We start from the raw sequence: 25,482 nt of genomic DNA, 5'->3' as shown, positions 1-25,482 counted from the left end.
TCTCACAGCTCTCTCACACAGCTCTCTCACAGCTCTCTCACACAGTTCTCTCACACAGCTCCCTCACAGCTCTCTCACAGCTTTCACACAGCTCTCACACAGCCCTTTAACACAGCCCTCTTACACAGCCTTCACACAGCTCTCTCACAGCTCTCACACAGCTCACTCACACAGCGCTCTCACAGCTTTCACACAGCTCCCTCACACAGCTCTCACACACAGCGCTCTCACACAGCGCTCACACAGCTCTCTCACAGCTTTCACAAAGCTCTCACACAGCTCCCTCACACAGTGCTCTCACACAGCTCTCACACAGCTCCCTCACACAGCTCTCTCACACAGCTCTCTCACAGCTTTTACACAGCTCTCTCACAGCTTTTACACAGCTCTCTCACAGCTTTTACACAGCTCTCTCACAGCCCTCTCACAGCTCTCTCACAGCTTTCACACAGCCCTCTCACACAGCTCTCTCACACAGCTCTCTCTCACAGCGCTCTCACACAGCGTTCTCACACAGCTCTCTCTCACAGCTCTCTCTCACAGCTCTCTCACACAGCTCTCTCACAGCTTTCACACAGCTCCCTCACACAGCTCCCTCACACAGCTCTCACACACAGCGCTCTCACACAGCGCTCACACAGCTCTCTCACAGCTTTCACAAAGCTCTCACACAGCTCCCTCACACAGCTCCCTCACACAGTGCTCTCACACAGCTCTCACACAGCTCCCTCACACAGCTCTCTCACAGCTTTTACACAGCCCTCTCACACAGCTCTCTCACAGCTCTCTCACAGCGCTCTCACACAGCTCTCTCTCACAGTTCTCTCACAGCTCTCTCACACAGCGCTCTCACACAGCTCTCTCTCACAGCGCTCTCACACAGCTCTCTCTCACAGCTCTCTCTCACAGCTCTCTCACACAGCTCTCTCACACAGCGCTCTCACAGCTCTCTCACACAGCTCTCTCACAGCTATCTCACACAGCGCTCTCACAGCTCTCTCACACAGCTCTCTCACACAGCTCTCACACAGCTCTCACACAGCTCTCTCACACAGCTCTCTCACACAGCTCTCTCACAGCTCTCTCACAGCTCTCACACAGCTCTCTCACACAGCTCTCTCACAGCTCTCTCACACAGCTCTCTCACAGCTCTCTCACAGCTCTCTCACACAGCGCTCTCACACAGCTCTCTCACACAGCGCTCTCACACAGCTCTCTCTCACAGCTCTCTCACACAGCTCTCTCACACAACTCTCACACAGCTCCCTCACACAGCGCTCTCACACAGCTCCCTCACAGCTCCCTCACAGCTTTCACACAGCTCTCACACACAGCGCTTTCACACAGCTCTCTCACACAGCTCTCTCTCACAGCTCTCTCACACAGCGCTCTCACACAGCGCTCTCACACAGCTCTCTCACACAGCTCTCTCACACAGCTCTCTCTCACAGCTCTCTCACACAGCGCTCTCACACAGCTATCTCACACAGATCTCACACAGCTCTCTCACAGCTCTCTCACAGCTCTCTCACACAGCTCTCTCACAGCTCTCACACAGCTCTCTCACACAGCTCTCTCACAGCCCTCTCACAGCCCTCTCACACAGCTCTCTCACACAGCGCTCTCACAAAGCTCTCTCACACAGCGCTTTCACACAGCCCTCTCACACAGCCCTCTCACACAGTTCTCTCACACAGCTCCCTCACAGCTCTCTCACAGCTTTCACACAGCCCTTTTACACAGCCCTCTTACACAGCCTTCACACAGCTCTCTCACAGCTCTCACACAGCTCTCTCACACAGCTCTCTCACAGCTCTCTCACAGCTCTCTCACAGCTCTCACACAGCTCTCTCACACAGCTCTCACACAGCTCTCTCACACAGCTCTCTCACAGCCCTCTCACAGCTCTCTCACACAGCGCTCTCACAAAGCTCTCTCACACAGCGCTCTTACACAGCTCCCTCACACAGCTCTCTCACAGCTTTTACACAGCTCTCTTACAGCCCTCTCACAGCTCTCTCACAGCTCTCACACAGCCCTCTCACACAGCTCTCTCACAGCTCTCTCACAGCGCTCTCACACAGCTCTCTCTCACAGTTCTCACACAGCTCTCTCTCACAGCTCTCTCACAGCGCTCTCACACAGCTCTCTCTCACAGTTCTCCACAGCTCTCTCTCACAGCTCTCTCACACAGCTCTCTCACACAGCTCTCTCTCACAGCGCTCTCACACAGCTCCCTCACACAGTGCTCTCACACAGCTCTCTCTCACAGCTCTCTCACACAGCGCTCTCACACAGCTCCCTCACACAGTGCTCTCACACAGCTCCCTCACACAGCTCTCTCACAGCTTTTACACAGCTCTCTCACAGCTCTCTCACAGCTCTCACACAGCCCTCTCACACAGCTCTCTCACACAGCCCTCTCACAGCTCTCTCACAGCGCTCTCACACAGCTCTCTCTCACAGTTCTCTCACAGCTCTCTCACACAGCGCTCTTACACAGCTCTCTCTCACAGCTCTCTCTCACAGCGCTCTCACACAGCGCTCTCACACAGCTCTCTCTCACAGCTCTCTCACAGCTCTCTCACACAGCTCTCTCTCACAGCTCTCTCACACAGCTCTCTCACAGCTCTCTCACACAGTTCTCTCACACAGCTCCCTCACAGCTCTCTCACAGCTTTCACACAGCTCTCACACAGCCCTTTAACACAGCCCTCTTACACAGCCTTCACACAGCTCTCTCACAGCTCTCCCACAGCTCACTCACACAGCGCTCTCACAGCTTTCACACAGCTCCCTCACACAGCTCTCACACACAGCGCTCTCACACAGCGCTCACACAGCTCTCTCACAGCTTTCACAAAGCTCTCACACAGCTCTCACACAGCTCCCTCACACAGCTCTCTCACACAGCTCTCTCACAGCTTTTACACAGCTCTCTCACAGCTTTTACACAGCTCTCTCACAGCTTTTACACAGCTCTCTCACAGCCCTCTCACAGCTCTCTCACAGCTCTCACACAGCCCTCTCACACAGCTCTCTCACACAGCTCTCTCTCACAGCGCTCTCACACAGCGTTCTCACACAGCTCTCTCTCACAGCTCTCTCTCACAGCTCTCTCACAGCTTTCACACAGCTCCCTCACACAGCTCCCTCACACAGCTCTCACACACAGCGCTCTCACACAGCGCTCACACAGCTCTCTCACAGCTTTCACAAAGCTCTCACACAGCTCCCTCACACAGCTCCCTCACACAGTGCTCTCACACAGCTCTCACACAGCTCCCTCACACAGCTCTCTCACAGCTTTTACACAGCCCTCTCACACAGCTCTCTCACAGCTCTCTCACAGCGCTCTCACACAGCTCTCTCTCACAGTTCTCTCACAGCTCTCTCACACAGCGCTCTCACACAGCTCTCTCTCACAGCGCTCTCACACAGCTCTCTCTCACAGCTCTCTCTCACAGCTCTCTCACACAGCTCTCTCTCACAGCTCTCTCACACAGCGCTCTCACAGCTCTCTCACACAGCTCTCTCACAGCTATCTCACACAGCTCTCTCACACAGCTCTCTCACAGCTCTCTCACACAGCTCTCTCACAGCTCTCTCACAGCTCTCTCACACAGCGCTCTCACACAGCTCTCTCACACAGCGCTCTCACACAGCTCTCTCTCACAGCTCTCTCACACAGCTCTCTCACACAACTCTCACACAGCTCCCTCACACAGCGCTTTCACACAGCTCCCTCACAGCTCCCTCACAGCTTTCACACAGCTCTCACACACAGCGCTTTCACACAGCTCTCTCACACAGCTCTCTCTCTCAGCTCTCTCACACAGCGCTCTCACACAGCGCTCTCTCACAGCTCTCTCACACAGCTCTCTCACACAGCTCTCTCTCACAGCTCTCTCACACAGCGCTCTCACACAGCTCTCTCACACAGATCTCACACAGCTCTCTCACAGCTCTCTCACACAGCTCTCTCACAGCTCTCTCACAGCTCTCACACAGCTCTCTCACACAGCTCTCTCACAGCCCTCTCACAGCTCTCTCACACAGCGCTCTCACAAAGCTCTCTCACACAGCGCTTTCACACAGCCCTCTCACACAGCCCTCTCACACAGTTCTCTCACACAGCTCCCTCACAGCTCTCTCACAGCTTTCACACAGCCCTTTTACACAGCCCTCTTACACAGCCTTCACACAGCTCTCTCACACAGCTCTCTCACAGCTCTCTCACAGCTCTCTCACAGCTCTCTCACAGCTCTCACACAGCTCTCACACAGCTCTCTCACACAGCTCTCTCACAGCCCTCTCACAGCTCTCTCACACAGCGCTCTCACAAAGCTCTCTCACACAGCGCTCTTACACAGCTCCCTCACACAGCTCTCTCACAGCTTTTACACAGCTCTCTTACAGCCCTCTCACAGCTCTCTCACAGCTCTCACACAGCCCTCTCACACAGCTCTCTCACACAGCTCTCTCTCACAGCTCTCTCACAGCGCTCTCACACAGCTCTCTCTCACAGTTCTCTCACAGCTCTCTCACACAGCGCTCTTACACAGCTCTCTCTCACAGCTCTCTCTCACAGCGCTCTCACACAGCGCTCTCACACAGCTCTCTCTCACAGCTCTCTCACAGCTCTCTCACACAGCTCTCTCTCACAGCTCTCTCACACAGCTCTCTCACAGCTCTCTCACACAGTTCTCTCACACAGCTCCCTCACAGCTCTCTCACAGCTTTCACACAGCTCTCACACAGCCCTTTAACACAGCCCTCTTACACAGCCTTCACACAGCTCTCTCACAGCTCTCCCACAGCTCACTCACACAGCGCTCTCACAGCTTTCACACAGCTCCCTCACACAGCTCTCACACACAGCGCTCTCACACAGCGCTCACACAGCTCTCTCACAGCTTTCACAAAGCTCTCACACAGCTCCCTCACACAGTGCTCTCACACAGCTCTCACACAGCTCCCTCACACAGCTCTCTCACACAGCTCTCTCACAGCTTTTACACAGCTCTCTCACAGCTTTTACACAGCTCTCTCACAGCTTTTACACAGCTCTCTCACAGCCCTCTCACAGCTCTCTCACAGCTCTCACACAGCCCTCTCACACAGCTCTCTCACACAGCTCTCTCTCACAGCGCTCTCACACAGCGTTCTCACACAGCTCTCTCTCACAGCGCTCTCTCACACAGCTCTCTCACAGCTCTCACACAGCTCCCTCACACAGCTCTCACACACAGCGCTCTCACACAGCACTCACACAGCTCTCTCACAGCTTTCACAAAGCTCTCACACAGCTCCCTCACACAGCTCCCTCACACAGTGCTCTCACACAGCTCCCTCACACAGCTCTCTCACAGCTTTTACACAGCCCTCTCACACAGCTCTCTCACAGCTCTCTCACAGCGCTCTCACACAGCTCTCTCTCACAGTTCTCTCACAGCTCTCTCACACAGCACTCTCACACAGCTCTCTCTCACAGCGCTCTCACACAGCTCTCTCTCACAGCTCTCTCTCACAGCTCTCTCACACAGCTCTCTCTCACAGCTCCCTCACACAGCGCTCTCACAGCTCTCTCACACAGCTCTCTCACAGCTATCTCACACAGCTCTCTCACACAGCTCTCTCACAGCTCTCTCACACAGCTCTCTCACAGAGCGCTCTCACACAGCTCTCTCACACAGCGCTCTCACACAGCTCTCTCTCACAGCTCTCTCACACAGCTCTCTCACACAACTCTCACACAGCTCCCTCACACAGCGCTCTCACACAGCTCCCTCACAGCTCCCTCACAGCTTTCACACAGCTCTCACACACAGCGCTCTCACACAGCTCTCTCACACAGCTCTCTCACACAGCGCTCTCTCACAGCGCTCTCTCACAGCTCTGTCACACAGCTCTGTCACACAGCTCTCTCACACAGCTCTCTCTCACAGCTCTCTCACACAGCGCTCTCACACAGCTCTCTCACACAGCGCTCTCACACAGATCTCACACAGATCTCACACAGCTCTCTCACAGCTCTCTCACACAGCTCTCTCACAGCTCTCTCACAGCTCTCACACAGCTCTCTCACACAGCTCTCTCACAGCCCTCTCACAGCCCTCTCACACAGCTCTCTCACACAGCGCTCTCACAAAGCTCTCTCACACAGCGCTTTCACACAGCCCTCTCACACAGCCCTCTCACACAGTTCTCTCACACAGCTCCCTCACAGCTCTCTCACAGCTTTCACACAGCCCTTTTACACAGCCCTCTTACACAGCCTTCACACAGCTCTCACACAGCTCACTCACACAGCGCTCTCACACAGCTCCCTCATAGCTCTCTCACAGCTTTCACACAGCTCTCACACAGCTCCCTCACACAGCTCTCACACACAGCGCTCTCACACAGCGCTCACACAGCTCTCTCACAGCTTTCACAAAGCTCTCACACAGCTCCCTCACACAGTGCTCTCACACAGCTCCCTCACACAGCTCTCTCACACAGCTCTCTCACAGCTTTTACACAGCTCTCTCACAGCCCTCTCACAGCTCTCTCACAGCTCTCACACAGCCGTCTCACACAGCCCTCTCACAGCTCTCTCACAGCGCTCTCACACAGCTCTCTCTCACAGCTCTCTCACAGTTCTCTCACAGCTCTCTCACACAGCGCTCTCACACAGCTCTCTCACACAGCGCTCTCACACAGCTCTCTCACACAGCTCTCTCACACAGCTCTCTCTCACAGCTCTCTCACACAGCTCTCTCACACAGCTCTCTCACACAGCCCTCTCACAGCTCTCTCACACAGCTCTCTCACAGCTCTCTCACACAGCTCTCTCACAGCTATCTCACACAGCTCTCTCACAGCTCTCTCACACAGCTCTCTCACAGCTCTCTCACACAGCTCTCTCACAGCTCTCTCACACAGCGCTCTCACACAGCTCTCTCACACAGCGCTCTCACACAGCTCTTTCACACAGCTCTCTCACACAGCTCCCTCACACAGCGCTCTCACACAGCTCCCTCACAGCTTTCACACAGCTCCCTCACAGCTTTCACACAGCTCTCCCACAGCTTTCACACAGCTCTCCCACAGCTCTCTCACAGCTCTCTCACACAGCGCTCTCACACGTCGCTCTCACACAGCTCTCTCTCACGGCTCTCTCACACGGCTCTCTCTCACGGCTCTCTCTCACGGCTCTCTCACACGGCTCTCTCACACGGCGCTCTCACACGGCTCTCTCTCACGGCTCTCTCACACAGCTCTCTCTCACGGCTCTCACACGGCGCTCTCACACGGCTCTCTCACACAGCGCTCTCACACGGCTCTCTCTCACGGCGCTCTCACACAGCTCTCACACAGCTCTCTCTCACAGCTCTCTCACACAGCTCTCTCTCACAGCTCTCTCACACAGCGCTTTCTCACAGCTCTCTCACACAGCGCTTTCTCACAGCTCTCTCACACAGCGCTCTCTCACACAGCTCTCTCACACAGCTCTCTCACACAGCGCTCTCACACAGCGCTCTCACACAGCTCTCTCACACAGCTCTCACACAGCGCTCTCTCACAGCTCTCTCTCACAGCTCTCTCACACAGCGCTCTCTCACACAGCGCTTTCTCACAGCTCTCTCACACAGCGCTCTCTCACAGCTCTCTCTCACAGCTCTCTCACACAGCGCTCTCTCACACAGCGCTTTCTCACAGCTCTCTCACACAGCGCTCTCACACAGCTCTCTCTCACAGCTCTCTCACACAGCTCTCTCACACAGCGCTTTCTCACAGCTCTCTCACACAGCGCTCTCACACAGCTCTCTCACACAGCGCTCTCTCACAGCTCTCTCACACAGCTCTCTCACACAGCGCTCTCACACAGCTCTCTCACACAGCTCTCTCACACAGCGCTCTCTCACAGCTCTCTCACACAGTTCTCTCACACAGCTCTCTCACACAGCGCTTTCTCACAGCTCTCTCTCACAAAGCTCTCTCACACAGCGCTCTCACACAGCTCTCTCACACAGCGCTCTCACACAGCTCTCTCTCACAGCTCTCTCTCACAGCTCTCTCACACAGCTCTCTCACACAGCTCTCTCTCACAGCGCTCTCACACAGCTCTCTTTTACAGCTCTCTCACACAGCTCTCTCTCACAGCGCTCTCACACAGCTCTCTCTCACAGCTCTCTCTCACAAAGCTCTCTCACACAGCGCTCTCACACAGCTCTCTCACACAGCTCTCTCTCACAGCGCTCTCACACAGCTCTCTCTCACAGCTCTCTCACACAGCTCTCACACAGCTCTCTCACACAGCTCTCTCACACAGCTCTCACACAGCTCTCTCACACAGCTTTCTCTCACACAGCTCTCACACACAGCTCTCTCACACAGCGCTCTCACACAGCTCTCTCTCACAGCTCTCTCTCACAGCTCTCTCACACAGCGCTCTCTCACAGCTCTCTCTCACAGCTCTCTCACACAGCGCTCTCTCACACAGCGCTTTCTCACAGCTCTCTCACACAGCGCTCTCACACAGCTCTCTCTCACAGCTCTCTCACACAGCTCTCTCACACAGCGCTTTCTCACAGCTCTCTCACACAGCGCTCTCACACAGCTCTCTCACACAGCGCTCTCTCACAGCTCTCTCACACAGCTCTCTCACACAGCGCTCTCACACAGCTCTCTCACACAGCTCTCTCACACAGCGCTCTCTCACAGCTCTCTCACACAGTTCTCTCACACAGCTCTCTCACACAGCGCTTTCTCACAGCTCTCTCTCACAAAGCTCTCTCACACAGCGCTCTCACACAGCTCTCTCACACAGCGCTCTCACACAGCTCTCTCTCACAGCTCTCTCTCACAGCTCTCTCACACAGCTCTCTCACACAGCTCTCTCTCACAGCGCTCTCACACAGCTCTCTTTTACAGCTCTCTCACACAGCTCTCTCTCACAGCGCTCTCACACAGCTCTCTCTCACAGCTCTCTCTCACAAAGCTCTCTCACACAGCGCTCTCACACAGCTCTCTCACACAGCTCTCTCTCACAGCGCTCTCACACAGCTCTCTCTCACAGCTCTCTCACACAGCTCTCACACAGCTCTCTCACACAGCTCTCTCACACAGCTCTCACACAGCTCTCTCACACAGCTTTCTCTCACACAGCTCTCACACACAGCTCTCTCACACACTCACTGCTTACTCACAAATTTAAACAGGTTAAAGTTAAAAAATAAAGTAGTTAGTTAGCTAGTTAACTGTTCTGTTTTCACTCTGAAGTCATACAGACAGAGCGGTTCTTAAACAGTATTTAGCATAATTTAGCATATTTTACATCTCTGTGTTATCTAGGTAACACTACAATCATCCTCATACTCATCACCTAGTAGTTATAGATGCTGAAGTGTAGCATGAAGTAGTAGTGTAGTCTACACAGCTATACAGTTGATTTGTTTGTATATTATTTAGTCTTTAGCAGAAAGTTTTTTTTATTCAGGGTTTAGCCTTGGGCTCAGGGTCTGACGTTTATTAACGCTAGCTCTAGTGCTAGCACGTTATATTATATACAATGACACAGCTAGATATAGTTGGATCAATTCAAACATCTGAATGAAATAATAATTGTGTTAAAACCAGAAAAAGAATGTTGTTCTAAAGAATTTTTTAAGTTTTGTCTTTTTACAATTTTTCAATAGAATATTCAAATACACATGACTGGGAAACAGTTTCCATCCGGAAGATTCCGCTTTCTATTTACATTAAATTTAAATAATGCTTTAATATTAATTACCTGGGATCAATTTAAATATACACATTATTATTATTATTATTATTATTATAATTATTATATATATTTTTATATATTTTTTCAGTTAAAAATTAAACCATCTCACATCTAAATCTTGATCATTTGATGGAACCCAGCAGGACAGCAGACATGTGAAGTCTTTTGACTTGACTTTATTTTCTCTGTAAGCATTGAGGAAGCATGTCACAGGGCTTGAACTCATCTTATTACTACATGAAGACACAAAAGGTTTAGCTGGTGGTAGTTGTAGACTCAGAAGTACTGGAGGAGGTCACCACTTTACCATCAACCACCTCCTCAGTGACGATCACAACCTTTTGAGTGGTGGAGCTGGAGGAGGTGATGCTGCTGGTTGTGGTGCTGGAAGAGGAAATAAAGATTGTTAAACACATACGGGAGGTGAGAAAACATTTAAATATCTCATTAATTACCTGGTGGTCAGTTCTCCATCCAGCAGTCTCCTGTACTCAGCGATCTCCATCTCCAGCCTGGTCTTGATGTCTAGTAACATCTGATACTCCTGAGCTTGGCGAGCGAGATCAGCACGAAGCTGCACCAGCTGCTCCTCCATACTAGTTACCTGGACCTGGTAGCCAGTAAGCATTCGTGCGTAGCGATTCTTTGTCTCGGCAAGAGTGGCTACGAGAGACGCTTTCTAAACAGACAATTAAGACAATCAATGTTAAAATAAATGTTCCATGAACTTTAGGGTTCTTGAGCAAGAACTTTGCTGAGAATCACTGAACATTTTCACTGAGGATAAGAATGAGGTCATAATGAGGAATAGCTGAAAGCCATATTAATATTTCACACATTGTCATGTTGAGCAAAAAAAAAATTTTCTTAAATATTAGACATATATTTTATTATACCAGTTAGCATTGTGTGGGTTGGCAAGAAATTACTGTGAGGGTTGGAAAAGGTTCTTCATCATGACATGGGTTATTGTGTTGTAAAGATTAGTATTCAAACTTTTGTGCTCTGAAGATCTCACCATGCTGAGCTGTGACTGAAGCTCAATTTCGAGACTCTGAAGAGTGCGCTTAAGTTCTGTGGTTTCTGATTTGGAAGTCTGGAGCGTTTCTGTGCTGATGGCAACTTCTTTGTTTATTGCGTCACTCTGTGGAGAAGAAAATCACAAAAGCAATTAAAACTCTGAGAATGAGAAACTTTTGGACACCGAGTTACACATGTTCCAGGTGAGACTCACCTTGTTCTGGAACCACACTTCAAGCTCCTTGCGGCTCTTAGCGGCTGCAGATTCATATTGCTCACGGATTCCAGCCAGGATGGCCATCAGGTCTTGCTGTGGTGCAGCATCCACCTCCACGTTCACCTGTCCACCCATCTGAGTGCGTGCCATCAGGAGCTCCTACAGGAACAAGACAAGAAGTAAGCTACTGGTATTATAAGGTCATAGGTGTGGAGCTTGAAATACTACCTGCAATGCGTACTTTTTTCTTCCTTTATTGTATTTATACACTGTACTGTGTATATACTGTATATTATAGTATGTGTATATTCTTTTTATATATTTGCATTTATTATTATTATTATTTTTATTTCTTTCCTTTGCTGCTGTGACAAAAAAATGTCCCCACTGTGGGACAAATAAAGGTATATCTTATCTTATCTCATATTGAGGTTTCAGAGCTGCTAATATAATGGTTTGCATGAATAAATGTGTCTGGGATAAAAATCATGCCTTACTTCCTCATGGTTCTTCTTTAGATAGATTAGTTCCTCTTGCAGACCCTCGATCTGCATCTGAAAATCTGACCTAGTCAACGTCAGTTCATCCAGAACTTTCCTCAGCCCAAAGATGTCGGCCTCCACAGACTGCTCTATGGCCAACTCGTTCTCAAACCTGAAACAATCACCAAACATTTATCAGTTAGACACACTCTCAAAATGTAAAGATCATAAAAAACATAGAAGACATAAAATTCACTCTCAATTTATAAGTAGTAGTTAAAAAAAGAAGTTGACCAAGATGTTTCCAGGTTCTCTGAACCCCCACATGCTCCCTCTCATTCCTCTTCTTCTTCTTTATAATGCTTATTCTTACACTTACTTTGCTTTGAAGTCATCAGCAGAAAGCTTAGCGTTATCGATGTTGAGATACAGTCCTCCATTCACAGCAATGGCTCCCTGAATCTGCAACAAACACAATAAAGATAATTTCATTTAAAAAAATATATATAAAACATCTTTCATTTCAGAAAAAAAAATTCCAAGGTACAAAAGGTCAAAATGCAAACAGGTAAAAAATGACAATGGCACCAGTAGGAACATGGGCGTAGGTCAGGAGATGGACATGGCCCTTGTAGGGAGATGGACTCTTGATATCACCCAAACGAGGATGAGGTTCTCCTTTTCATTCTGGTTCCTCTAAAGGTTTCTTCCTAATAACATCTAAGGGAGTTTTTCCTCACCAAAGTCTCCATGGCTGTTCATCAGGGATAAATACACATCATTCACCTTCACTGTTAAATTCTGTAAAGCTGCTTTGAGTCAATGTCTGTTGTAAAAAGCGCAATAAAAATAAACTTGACTTGGTTTGACTTGATTTGGGAGGGGGGGGTAAGGCGTGGCCCCTGAAGGGAAATGGACTCTGGTGGAAGGAGATGGTTGTGGCCCCTGAAGGAAGATGGACTCTGGTGGAAGGAGATGGCCGTGGCCCCTGTAAGGAGATGGACTCTTGGGGAAGGAGATGGCCGTGGCCCCTGTAAGGAGATGGACTCTAGGGGGAAGGAGATGGGCGTGGCCCCTGTAGGGAGATGGACTCTGGTGAAAGGAGATGGTCGTGGCCCCTGTAAGGAGATGGACTCTTGGGGAAGAAGATGGGTGTGGCCCCTGTAGGGAGATGGACTCTGGGGAAACGAGATAGTTGTGGCTCCGGTAGGGAGATGGACTCTTGGGGAAGGAGATGGGTGTGGTGTAAGATAGTGTAAGAATTGTTGTTATAATAATTACACCATACATTTTAAATACAACTCCACTTTTCTGAGTCAATTACCTTCATCTAGTCATTTTATAGTCTTCAGGACAAAATTTGTGAAAGTGAGGAAGAGGATAGTGACTATCCTAATTGTAACCCTAACTCTAATCCTATGCCCCTATCCATCACTTGGACATTAACCAGCTGCAGTGCACTGTAGGTTTTCATGAGAGCATCATAAGTTTTCTACTGTGACTTTGAAGACTGAAGACTTAAATAGTGAATGAGGGAGTGAGTTAAAACCTTGTCGTAGAATAGAAGTGTATGGGTGAGTGGGTCGGGGTCCTACCTTGGCCTGAAGGTCGCTGATGGTGACAAAGTAGGCAGAGTAGTCCTGGGCTGCAGGTGCAGCCTTGCTCTCGAGGAACTGGTGGATTTTGAGCTCCAGCTCAGCATTGGCAGACTCCAGGGAGCGCACCTTCTCCAGATAGGAGGCCAGACGCTCATTCAAGCTCTGCATTGCTAGCTTCTCATTAGCCGAGACATCAATGGCATCTGCAAGATTCAGGCCACCTCCAAAAGCTGAACTGGTGGTGGAGATGCGCACTCCAGACCCTCCAGCTCCCCCATAAACGCTGCGAGTGGAGGACATGAAGCCGCTGTTGGAAAACATGGTTGTCATGATGATGATGGCGATGAACAGGACTTCTGCTCAGGCTGGAGAAGAATTAGTAGCAAGAGGAGAGAGCTGGCTACTTTTAAACCTAGCACAAGGGGGGGGGGGGGTAGAAGGTTGGGGGCATTTGTCTCCTCAGGCTGAAAGCACCTCAAACTAGATTAACCTGTCTGCAAAAGTTGGTGAGAGATCAAAAAGTGGAATTTTACACAATCTTCAGTGACAATCTCCAGTAAAGGTCAAGCTGGAACTACTTAAACTGGTCCACTCTGTCAGAAACCCATAATCACCAGAAATTCCATTATCTGATGCTCTTCTGGTGAGTAGTGAGGTCATAAATGTAAACATATCTACATCTTGGGTGCAGTGTGAGGGAGAGAATGGCTGAAAGAAGAGCCGAGTGCATTTGCCTGGGCAGCAGGTCTGCTCATGAGATGGAGCTGGACGTAGCTTGTGCTCATTGAAATCCAGGTCAATTTTTCCATGTAGGATAATTAATTGTGACTCTTTTCTGCTTTCAGATTTCAGGACAGTGCTGCCTGAATATGCTGTTCAACCAGAGTGAGAAACGTGCAAATAAACATGAGCTCTCTGAAACCTTCCTTAAGGTCTGAATGTCTGAACATTCTCTGTAACCATGTGATCACAGAACAGATATCTTCTGCCATGCACTTGACCCTAGAATGTTCAGGATCTATATGCAAGAAGAAATTATTGATACAAATTAAAAATCTAATAATCATAGCAATGCAACAGGGCTCGAGAAACAGTGAGACTTTTCAATGAACTTCAACAGCGCAAAAACTAATGCCCACTATAAAATGAGACAATGAAGAAGAAGTTGGGGCTAGAACCTCATCTGCTGGCTGGGAGGAGTGAAATCCCGAGCTGGTATTGCAGTGAAAAGATGAATGTGCATTGTGTACCTTTAATGCAGTGAATAGTGCACAGGCACACATCCAACATGTTTTTTACAAGTGATAAATCAAAAAAATAAAAGCAAAACAAGCCTCGGGCAGTGAAACTGGTTACATCATAAATACCAAAAGTGTTTGGCATAGTAGAAGAAATTCCTATTGGAAGAGTGAATATACTGTGAGTTTCTTTAACTTGGGCATTTTTATTGTATTTAATTCTACAATCCGATTGCATGTGCAGGTTCACCATTCACTCTTTCACTTATTTAATGAATGTTTAAGGCACTGATCTGCCTGTGACGATTAATCATCAAATAAAACACAATCATTCTGCAGAAATCTTGATAAACATGATTATCCTCCCTCTCTCTCTCTCTCTCTCTCTCTCTCTCTCTCTCTCTCTCTCTCTCTCTCTCCCCCCCTCCCTCTCTCTCTCTCTCTCTCTCTCTCTCTCTCTCTCTCTCTCTCTCTCTCTCTCTCTCTCTCTCTCCCCCCCTCCCTCTCTCTCTCTCTCTCTCTCTCTCTCTCTCTCTCTCTCTCTCTCTCTCTCTCTCTCTCCCCCCCTCCCTCTCTCTCTCTCTCTCTCTCTCTCTCTCTCTCTCTCTCTCTCTCTCTCTCTCCCCCCCTCCCTCTCTCTCTCTCTCTCTCTCCCCCCCCCTCCCTCTCTCTCTCTCTCTCTCTCTCTCTCTCTCTCTCTCTCTCTCTCTCTCTCTCTCGCTCTCTCTCTGTGCATGTTCTAGGGTGCCTGCGTGTGTGTGTGTGTGTGTGTGTGTGTGTGTGAGCATGTGTTTGTGAGTGTGTATAAGCAGCATGGCATCTCCGAGCGCGAGGCTGTGGGAGAGTTTGACTCGCCCTCATGGTGTGCAGGTGGTGTGCGGCTGGTGCGTTGAGCGAGTGTAAAGGAGTGTGTGTGTGTGTGTGTGTGTGTGTGTGTGTGTGTGTGTGTGTGTGTGTAGAGAAGTGTGTGTTAGCGGTTGGAAATGTGGTGGGGCATGAGAATATTGTCTGCATGAACAGTGCTATCATTGTGTTTTTGAACCATGTTATTAAAGTGAATAAACTGATCCAGAAAGGAACTGTTATAAATAATGAGTGTGTACTGGTTTCTCCTCTCAGTTCTCCTGCTAAAAAGGTCATGCTGTCAAATGTTCCTTCTTTTATCAGTGATAAGGCGATTGTGAAAGCGCTGTCTCGGTACGGGCAAACCGTCCCTGTGAAGAAAATCCCCCTCGGCTGTACGTCCCCACTAGTTAAACACTTGGTGTTTTTCAAGAGAATGGTGTTTATGGATCTAAATGAGGGTCTGCAGGAACTAAACGTGGTCTTTAAGTTCATGATTGATTAAATTAAATGTTTTAAATGTGGTCAGTTTGGGCATCTTGTTTGCGCCTGTCCTGAAAGACAGAGTGACACCGGTGTCTCTAAGCAAACGAGGCAGGAAGCAGCTGAACCTGCTGGAGTCGTTCCCCCTGCGGCTTCAGCTCGGCCTGCTGCTGAAAGCCCCGTAACTGCTGCTGCACCAGGACTTAGGAAGGGGGAGCACCAAACTCAGACTGTAGATCAGAGGTCCACTAACGACATAATCACTCCAGAGAAGCCCTGCTCGGCCGAACAGGACCAGGAGAAGGACTACGAAACTAAAAAAGTCCCAGTGGACTCTGGAGCAGTGCTGGAGCTGCCTGCGCTGGCAGAGGCAGGCACAGAGGTGCAGAGCTGTCAGCAGAAACACCAGTCACTACACCGGTGCAAGGGGACGGGGAAGACGTGGAGATGATAGATGAGCCTCTTTTTAATGTTCCAACAAAGAGGAAGAAACGAGGTAGGGGACAAGGAAAAAGCAGGCTAGAAGGATTTAAAAGTAGACGAAGTTGATTCAGACAGTGAGGATTTCATGTCTGATTCAGTGTTTAAGCAGGAGTCTCAGGAGGAACCGGTAAGTGTTGTTTATAGTGCTTAAGCCATTAAAGAGTTTTTAAGAACCACTAAGTGGCAAAAAATATTTTAATTGAAAGTTTTTCCCAGACTGCAAACAGTTTGTTCATGATGAGAAGCATTTTAGAAGAGAAGGTGTTTTTGACCAGGAAATTTTCAGACTAAAGAAACTGATAACGAAGGTCAAAAGGGAGAACGTCTCTAGGTTACGACCGTAACCCTAGTTCCCCGAGGGAACGAGGCGCTGCTCGAGTTAGCCCATAGCGTTTCGACGCAGCTCGAGTTCCTGAAGGGGAACTGAACAAAGTCAACAATGTTATTTTAAACTGCAGCACTGCAGAGTTTGTAGTTTTGGGAGGTGATTTTAATTGTACAGCAGAAAATACAGACAGAAATCATGCAGAACCACATTCAGCTTCCCGTAAGAGCCTGTGGGAGATGGTGGAGGCTCATGATCCCTGTGATATACAGTATGGAGAAATTTTAATAAGAAACAGAAACAGTACACGTGAGCCCACAGCATAGACAACACGCTCTTCATGGAGAGATTAGATCCATTTTATTGCTTTAAGCAACAACTGACTTATTTACAAAGTGTTTTATTTTTCCAGTTAGGCATCACAGATCACTGTATGGTTCAGGGTACCATCAATAAAAAAAAACATAAAACCTAAGAGCAGCTACTGGTGTTTTAACACTGCACTTTTAGAAGATGCTAATTTTAGAGAGTGTTATTTTTTTATGGAATTGTTTTAAACTGAAGAAGGAGCTTTTAACTTCCTACAGCAGTGGTGGGATTTAACTAAATGTGGCGATGCAAACTTGTCATTTGTACCGGCTACGCCAACTATGGCGTTACCAACTGATAATTTGTACCGACTACGCCACCCGGGGGCTATTTCTGGGACTGCCCTCAACCTTAAGGCACACAGGTTCGTCACGACTGGGTCAGGTATCAGACCAGAGTTGAGTAAATAAGAAAAACTTTATTTAAAATGAATTCATTTTGATTCACTACATCAAATAGTAAAAACAGAAAAAGACAAGAACAAACATTACACTTCAGGGTGGGAAAAGGCCTGATGTCCTAAGCAGAGAGAACACAGCACTCACACGTGCACATACGCACCACAGCACACCACAACACGGCACACCTCACTGTGAACACTGCACTGAAGTCAGATAAGGAACCCACCACAACGCGATGCTAATCGGCTGTCACTGGCTGCCCCACTCCTGAAGGCAAAAAGAAAAAAGACAGACAAATAAATTAAAAAACCTAAATTAAGACAAGCATTGCATACAACAGCCTGGCTCTCGACACAGTCAACTGCCCAAACACTGCTTCTTAATTAGGACGCCGCGTCCGGGCGCCCCAGCTACCAGATTACACGCAGGCTGAAATAGGCAGAAAACCAGTACAAAGCACTACGGAGGCGCATGCACAATGGATAGGCACCTCACATATCCCCAAAAGAAAATACAGTAACTAAACTTGAATAAGGAAACAAAAAGAAATTATACCACAAATTCAACCCAATGAAGAAAGAGAAAACAAAAGAAATCAATTACCATCAAAATATGTAAACCGTAACCCAATAAGGTTATGAAAATAATAACAAAAACAAGAATAAAGATAATACAAAAATAAATGATTATATCACAACACAAAGAATAACCTGAAAACAAAAAATAAACAGCAATGCTAGTGACAGTCAGGTAATAACTACCCTGTCACATGCCACTTCTAAATCAGTTACTCACACTACCATTGGAAATAAGCACATGCCCCCAGTCCAGCTGATCCTGCAGGTATTTAAATGCTGCAACGAGAAACTGTTAGCATAGGGGAGCAGCAAAATGTAAATCAGCTGGTGCCAAATGGAAGTAACACGGAGCTCCAGAGAACAGAAACGTAGATTAAAAATGCCCAGCTGAACCCAGCAAAGCAGACAACACAGAGCGAAGCAGGCAAAGCAGAGCACGGATGATGTAGCGCGGAGCCGCTGCAGTCGAATAAAGCAGACAGTCAAGCCAATATCAAAGCGGTGTAAACGATGCACATAGCGCAGGACCGCCACACATTCGAAGCTGTATAGCCACGAGAGGTCAGGGGCACAGGAGGTGAAGGAGAGCTTTCTTAATTCCTTGACAATATATATCTAATTCGTGACGTCTCCAGGCTATTGGGCTTAAAGATTTTCCTAGACCAGGAAAAGGCTTTTGACCGGGTTGAGCATGAATACTTGTGGAAGGTGCTGGAAAGCTTTGGGTTCAACCCTGGTTTCATAGCCATGATGAAGATGTTGTATAGTGAAATTGGAAGTGTACTGAAGGTGAATGGTGGTTTATGTGCTGCTTTTAGAGTGTACAGAGAGATCAGGCAGGGCTGTTCTCTATCAGAAATGTTGTACTCTCTGGTGATTGAACCTCTTTTAAACAAGTTAAGGAGTCATCTCTCTGGTTTTAATATTTCACATGTTAATGCCCCCATATGCTTTCAGCTTACGCAGATAAACACACAAGATGATGCAAAGGTTTTAACTGCCACTTTAACAGACTTTCAGATTTTATCTTCTGCCAAGGTCAACTGGGGTAAAAGTGAAGCCGTTTTAGTCGGGGAGTGGGGAGGTGGGCAACCTCCCCATTCACCTTCAGTACACTTCCAATTTCACTATACATCATCTTCATCATGGCTATAAAACCAGGGTCTTATGTAAGGATGCTGTTCATAGACTTCAGTTCAGCATTTAACACAATCATTCCTCAGCACCTGATTGAGAAGTTGAGCCTACTGGGCCTGAACACCTCCCTCTGCAACTGGATCCTGGACTTCCTGACTGAGAGACCTCAGTCAGTCAGGATCGGGAACAGCATCTCCAGCACCACCACACTGAGCACTGGAGCCCCTCAGGGCTGTGTGCTCAGTCCACTGCTGTTCACTCTGCTGACTCACGACTGTGCACCAACGCACAGCTCGAATCATATCATTAAGTTTGCTGATGACACGACCGTGGTGGGTCTAATCAGCAAGAACGACGGGTCAGCATACAGAGAGGAGGTGCAACGGTTAACAGCCTGGTGTGGAGCCAACAACCTGTCTCTGAACGTGGACAAAACCAAAGAGATGGTTGTTGACTTCAGGAGAGCACAGAGAGACCATTCTCCACTGATCATCGAGGGATCTTCAGTGGAGATCGTCAAGAGCACCAAATTCCTTGGTGTTCATCTGGCGGATAACCTCACCTGGTCACTTAACACCAGCTCCATCACCAAGAAAGCCCAGCAGCGTCTCTACTTCCTGAGAAGGCTGAGGAAAGCTCATCTCCCTCCCCCCATCCTGACCATGTTCTACAGAGGGGCCATCGAGAGCATCTTGAGCAGCTGCATCACTGCCTGGTTTGGGAACTGCACTGTCTCGGATCGCAAGACCCTACAGAGGATAGTGAGGACAGCTGAGAAGATCATCGGAGTCTTTCTCCCCTCTATCATGGACATTTACACCACACACTGCATCCGCAAAGCACACAGCATTGTGGATGACCACACACACCCGTCACACACACACTTCACCCTCCTACCATCAGGGAAACGGTTCCGAAGCATTCGGGCCGTCACAACAAGACTGTGCAACAGTTTTTTCCCGCAAGCCATCAGGCTCCTCAACAAACATCTGAACTGAACTCTCTCTCACACACATACACACTTACACTCACACTTACACACAACTGTGTGACTGATCTGTACAACCGGACTCAACACACATACACTTCGCACACCCAGGTTTCAGCACCATTCACACCTTTCATTGTCGCAATAATGTTTACATGCCGTTTGTTGTTTGTTGCTGATCTTCCGGGACTTGCTCTCTTTGCACAATATTCTCTCCAAATCCTTTGGTCACTGATCACTTTATTTTTGATTGCTGCTATTGCACAATTGTTTACATTTCTCTGTTTACATTTTTCTGCTACTGTGCACCTTATTTTGTTACGACAGGTTTTACTGGCGGAGCTATTGTTGTTTTTATTTTTATATTTTGTGTATTGTGTATTGTCCTGCACTGACCTGTGTTGTCTCGCACTGTCTTGTGATGTCTTTGCACTGTTTGCACCAGTTGCACACATGCACTTTATGTGGCGAGGATCTTAGTTCCTGGCCCTGTGTTCTTCTGTTCTGTGACTGTTGTTTACTGTTGTTTTATGTTGTTTTATGTAGCACCTGGGTTCAGGAGGAACGTTGTCTCATTTCACTGTGTACTGCATCAGCTACATATGGTTGAATGACAATAAAAGCTTCTTGACTCTTGAACCTTCACTGCCAAGAGGCTTATCATGGAAAATAGTTTTTTACATAAAAACTGGGAAGGCTCTGTAGAGCATGTGACAGGCAGACTGAACAGGTGGAGACGGTTGGTCCTAAAGATGTCCTACAGGGGGCAAACGCTGGTCATCAACAACCTCTCAGCGTCAGCCCTCTGGCACAAGCTAGTCTGCGTTGATCCTCCACCGAAGCTGCTGGGGAACATCCAGGCCCTGCTGGTGGATTTCTTCTGGGACAAACTACACTGGATTCCACTCGAGTGTTCTTCATCTGCCAAAAGGGGAAGGAGGGCACGGCCTGGTCCAGCTGTCTAGAAGAGCTGCAGCATTCCACCTCCAGTTCATCCAGAGACTCCTCGCTGGACCCAGAGACTTAGTATGGAGAGCAACAGCCAGTGGTTTATTACGCACAGTTGAAGGAATGGGGCTGGAGCCAGAGTTTTTAATAGATACAAAAATGCTGGACATTTCTGGATTACCAGTGTTTTACCGTGGACTTCTGGAAAGTTTTTAAATAACACAACAAAGGCTGTCAAACACTAAACTTGTTGCTGGTGGAGCCTCTGGTGTACGGTGGACTACTGGACATCTCCAGTGTGACCGTTCCTGCACTGTCCAGAACTCTAATCTCCTCAGGCGCTCCGGGAGCTTGTGAACAAAATAACTAAGGCATTTAAAAAACAAAAAACATTATTTTGCAGAAAACACACTGATCAAAATTAGAGAACAACAATGACTGTAGCATGGAAAAAGATTACAACATAATTTTCTGAAAGTTACAACAGTCAGCAATTAGTAGGAAGTGTCCAGGCCTCTGCTCTGAATGACTTCAGCACATCTGCAGCCACAGGACAGCACCAGTCTCTCACACTGCTCTGGTGTGATTTTGGTCCACTCTTCTTCCAGTCTCCTCCACAGTTCGGTGACTGTAGTGGGTTTTTTGGTCATAACTTTGTCACCTAAAGTTAGCTCCTAAACTCTGGAATAGTCTTCCTGACAGTGTTCGGGGTTCAGATACACTCTCCCAGTTTAAGTGCAGATTAAAAACATATCTTTTTAGCAAAGCCTACACATAACACACATCACACACATCACATCACAACCTTGTGCTCCAGAACATCTGATCACATGCACATTATCAACTTGTGCTGTTAATATCATGAACAGCAGCTACGCTAATTCCTCTCCACTGCTTCTCTTTCTCTCCCCATCCCGAGGCATCCTGAGGTTTGGCCAGCTCCAGTCACGTCCCACCTCGTGAAGATTATGGACCTATGGATGATCATGGAGAAGTAGATGCCGAGTCTTTAAAGGCCCTGGCATGGAGAAGCTGATGCTGGATCTATGATGATCACAAATTGTTCTGTATTGTTGAAAGATTTATGACCAAACTTTTGATGTCACCCATATGAGGATGGGTTCCCCTTTGAGTCTGGTTCCTCTCACGGTTTCTTCCTCATATCATCTAAGGGAGTTTTTCCTTGCCACTGTCGCCACGGCTGCTCATCAGGGACAAACGCACACCATTCACCTTCACTGTTGTTTTCTGTAAAGCTGCTTTGAGACAATGTCTGTTGTGAAAAGCGCTATACAAATAAACTTGACTTGACTTGACCAAGGATTTTCCAGAGGTTCTCTATTGGGTTGAGATCAGGACTCTGGGCAGGCCATGTCATTATTTCAATGTTTTCAGTTTCAAGGAACTGCTTTTCCCGTATTGCTGTGTGACATGGAGCGTTGTCCTGCATGAACACTGCGGGCTGATTGGGTGATGAACGCAGGGAAGGAACCATATGTTGTTGAAGAAGGTTCTGATAAACATTTGCATTCACTCTGCCATGTAGCTGTATAAGAGGCCCAACTCCTGCTGCAGAAAACATGCCCCAAACCATCACACTTCCTCCTCCACTTTTCACTGACTTCTTTACACACTTTGGGTTCAGTCTTTCTCCAGTTTGTCGCCAAACATAATGTTTCCCATCGGACCCAAATAATTTAAACTTGCTTTTATCACTGAAGTGAACTTTGGACCAGTTATCCTCTGTCCACACAACATGCTCCTCAGCAAAGCTTAGTCTAGCCTTTTGATTCTTTCTGCTAATGAGAGGTTTGGTCTCTGCAGAGTGGGCTTTCAGTCCAAATGCTCTTAAACGTCGAGACACTGTATGACAAGACAGATCCTTACCCTGTTCAGCGCTGAACTGGTGAGCAATTCCAGCTGCAGTGTGGAAACGATTGCCCATTGAGATCCTTCGCAGTATCCTGTCCTCTCTTGTATTTGTCTTCCGTGGGCGACCAGCCTTCTTGGCGGACTTGAATAAGTTTATGATGTTGTAAAGATTCAATATTCTTGAAATAACAGATTTGGAACGACCAACTTGTCTTGCTATGGCTGATAGGGTCGTCCCTTTGGCCTTCATCTGTACAACCTGCTGCCGGAGGCTTTCAGTCACTTTAGAACGGCGCACCATCTTGCAGAGTCGGTGAAACTGGAAGTTAGGCTGCCAGTTAAATAGGGGTTGCCAGATAATCAAGGAAATTAGCACCAGGTACCAGATTAACACCAATAACTGGGAGGAATCTGAAAGTGTTCTCTAATTTTGATCAGTGTGTTTTCTGGAAATGAATGTTTTTTTTTTTAAATGCCTTAGTTATTTTGTGGAAAAGGTGTTCTGGTAGCATGGTATAGACACGACAAAAACTCCTTCCACTGTTGAGCAGTGAAGACGAAATTATTTCATCTTCACTGCTCAACAGTTATTCAGAGTGGACATTATTTACATACATACATACATACGTACATACATACATACATACACACACATGATATATATATAATGTGTGTGTATGTATGTATGTATGTATGTATATACCCTCACAAATGACTACATCCTGGGCCTTATTGTCTTTTCAAAACCAAGGAAAAGCAGCTACACACTCCTGAGGGTTTTTTCTCAGATGAACAGTTGTATAGTTAAAAACATGATAGATGATCTGCCTGATGGAATTGGAGCTGATATTAGAGGCTCTTTTGAAGAATGTTTTAAAAAATTGTCAGAAGCTGGTGCAGTACCTAAGCTAAATATACATTATATATATATATATATCTTTATAGACCTTTCCAGGCTTTTAAAAGTGTAGATGATGGTTGGCTACTATTTATATTAGCCTTTCTTGGCATGTCCAAGGACAGTGTTTGAGGTTAAGCCTGCATAACTATTTGTTGGCAACACACTGAACTGTATTTTGGGAAAAATGTTAGATCTGATTAACTGTTTCTGGTTACTGGGTTTTCTGTATCTTCTTCCTTTCACCTTTTACATAAATATATTGGATCAAATGTAGAACTAATAAATATGCAGGGGACCTGAGCATGTTTGTGCTGAACTCTTCCAGAACAAATACAAACTGCTGTTTATACGGTTGTTTAGATGAGTTGGATTTTCTCTGTTTTACCAAATTCTCTTGGAACAAAGCACATGCTGATCCTACAGGCTCAATGTGTGTGGAGTGGAATCAGTTAGGCTTTTGGTATCCAGTTAATTCCAACCATTTCTAACCACATTATGTTCATTATCAGGAAACTACAACCTGTACATATATTTCATATTAAATTCATCTTTATTCAGCCTGGTCTAGAGCATGCTGGTCAAGAAACGTAGTTCAGTCAAATACAAATCTACCAGTAAATGTGTGAATTTTATCATTTGTTTTGTTTCTTTTCTATTAAACTAATGTGAGAAAGATTTATTAGAATTTTACAAATTGCATTTTTTATTAATATGATTTATTTTTATTCCGCACAGTGATCTTAATAAACTTGAACTTTGACCTCTGCCTGCATTGTTTGGTTTATTACTTTCTACTTTTGACTGCTTTGACCAAAAAGTACCTGGATTGATAAAGCAGCATGAGGCAGATGTTCTTCTTACAGATCTTCTCAGTTTATTTAGTGAAACTTTCAATAGTTTTTCTCTCAGGTAAAGGTGCAGATCAGAGTTTATAAAATTGATGGTTCAGTAAAATGAACAACAGACACATGAACTGTTTTGACTCGACTTTATTTCTCCTTGTAAGCATTGAGAATCATGTCACAGGGATCGAATCTTCTTGTTGCTGTGTAGAGTCTCAGCATGCTTACTTGCCGATGGTCTTGCTCTCAGTAGTACTGGAGGAGCTGACCACTTGACCGTCCACCATTTCCTCTGTGACAATCACCACCTTTCGTGTGGTGGAGCTAGAAGAACTGGTTGAGGTGCTGGAAGAGAAAACAGACAAATAGGAGTAAGCAGAAAGTTGGATAGAGAACATCTAAAAATGAAGTCTACTCAAATTGAATAAAAGGTTCACCCGGTGGTCAGTTCTCCATCCAGAAGCCTTCTGTACTCGGCGATCTCCATCTCCAGCCTGGTCTTGATGTCTAGCAACATCTGATACTCCTGAGATTGGCGAGCGAGATCAGCACGAAGCTGCCCCAACTGTTCCTCCATACTCGTTACCTGTACCTGATAACTGCTGAGCCTTTGTGCGTAGCGATTCTGTGTCTCAGCAAGAGTGGCTTCAAGAGACGCTTTCTAAAGAGACAAAGAGTGTTAAAAAAGAGGAGATTCATGAGGGTTATCAAAACATCATATGGAGAGATAAAGCACAAATCATCACAGGATTAACAGAAGGTCATAATGAGGAAATCCATATTATTATTACACACAATTTCCTTTAAATCCTGAAAAATACTTTTACATTAGAATCTAAACTTTTGTGCTCTGAAGATCTCACCATGCTGAGCTGTGACTGAAGCTCAATTTCGAGACTCTGAAGAGTGCGCTTAAGTTCTGTGGTTTCTGATTTGGAAGTCTGGAGCGTTTCTGTGCTGATGGCAACTTCTTTGTTTATTGCGT

The 25,482-nt window shown here is 47.1% G+C and overlaps 1 protein-coding gene and 1 pseudogene across 2 annotated transcripts in view; both read right to left on the bottom strand.

Annotated features, from left to right (window-relative positions):
* Positions 1-9,928: 9,928 nt before the first annotated feature.
* On the bottom strand, positions 9,929-13,470 carry LOC310716596 (keratin, type I cytoskeletal 13-like; annotated as a pseudogene). Its single transcript, XR_014538244.1, has 6 exons — positions 13,087-13,470; positions 11,871-11,953; positions 11,507-11,663; positions 11,007-11,168; positions 10,791-10,916; positions 9,929-10,451 (listed from the first exon to the last, which is right to left on the bottom strand). The product of XR_014538244.1 is annotated as a keratin, type I cytoskeletal 13-like (transcript).
* An 11,159-nt stretch (positions 13,471-24,629) lies between these two features.
* Positions 24,630-25,482, bottom strand: part of LOC310716789 (keratin, type I cytoskeletal 13-like) — a 3,393-nt gene continuing 2,540 nt past the window's right edge. Inside the window, exons 5-7 of the mRNA XM_083524226.1 lie at positions 25,361-25,482; positions 24,935-25,158; positions 24,630-24,842 (exon numbers count right to left, since the gene is read on the bottom strand). The exon at positions 25,361-25,482 is cut by the window's right edge and continues 4 nt beyond it. Coding sequence (XP_083380352.1) covers positions 24,722-24,842; positions 24,935-25,158; positions 25,361-25,482 — 467 coding nt within the window. The 3' untranslated portion in view covers positions 24,630-24,721. The remainder of the gene's footprint in view (positions 24,843-24,934; positions 25,159-25,360) is intronic.

Source organism: Silurus aristotelis, assembly GCF_946808225.1.
Source record: "Silurus aristotelis genome assembly, chromosome: 21".
NCBI classification, from domain to species: Eukaryota; Metazoa; Chordata; class Actinopteri; order Siluriformes; family Siluridae; genus Silurus; species Silurus aristotelis.
Note: the sequence above shows the minus strand (reverse complement) of the source record. Positions and strands in the feature narration are given on the sequence as shown.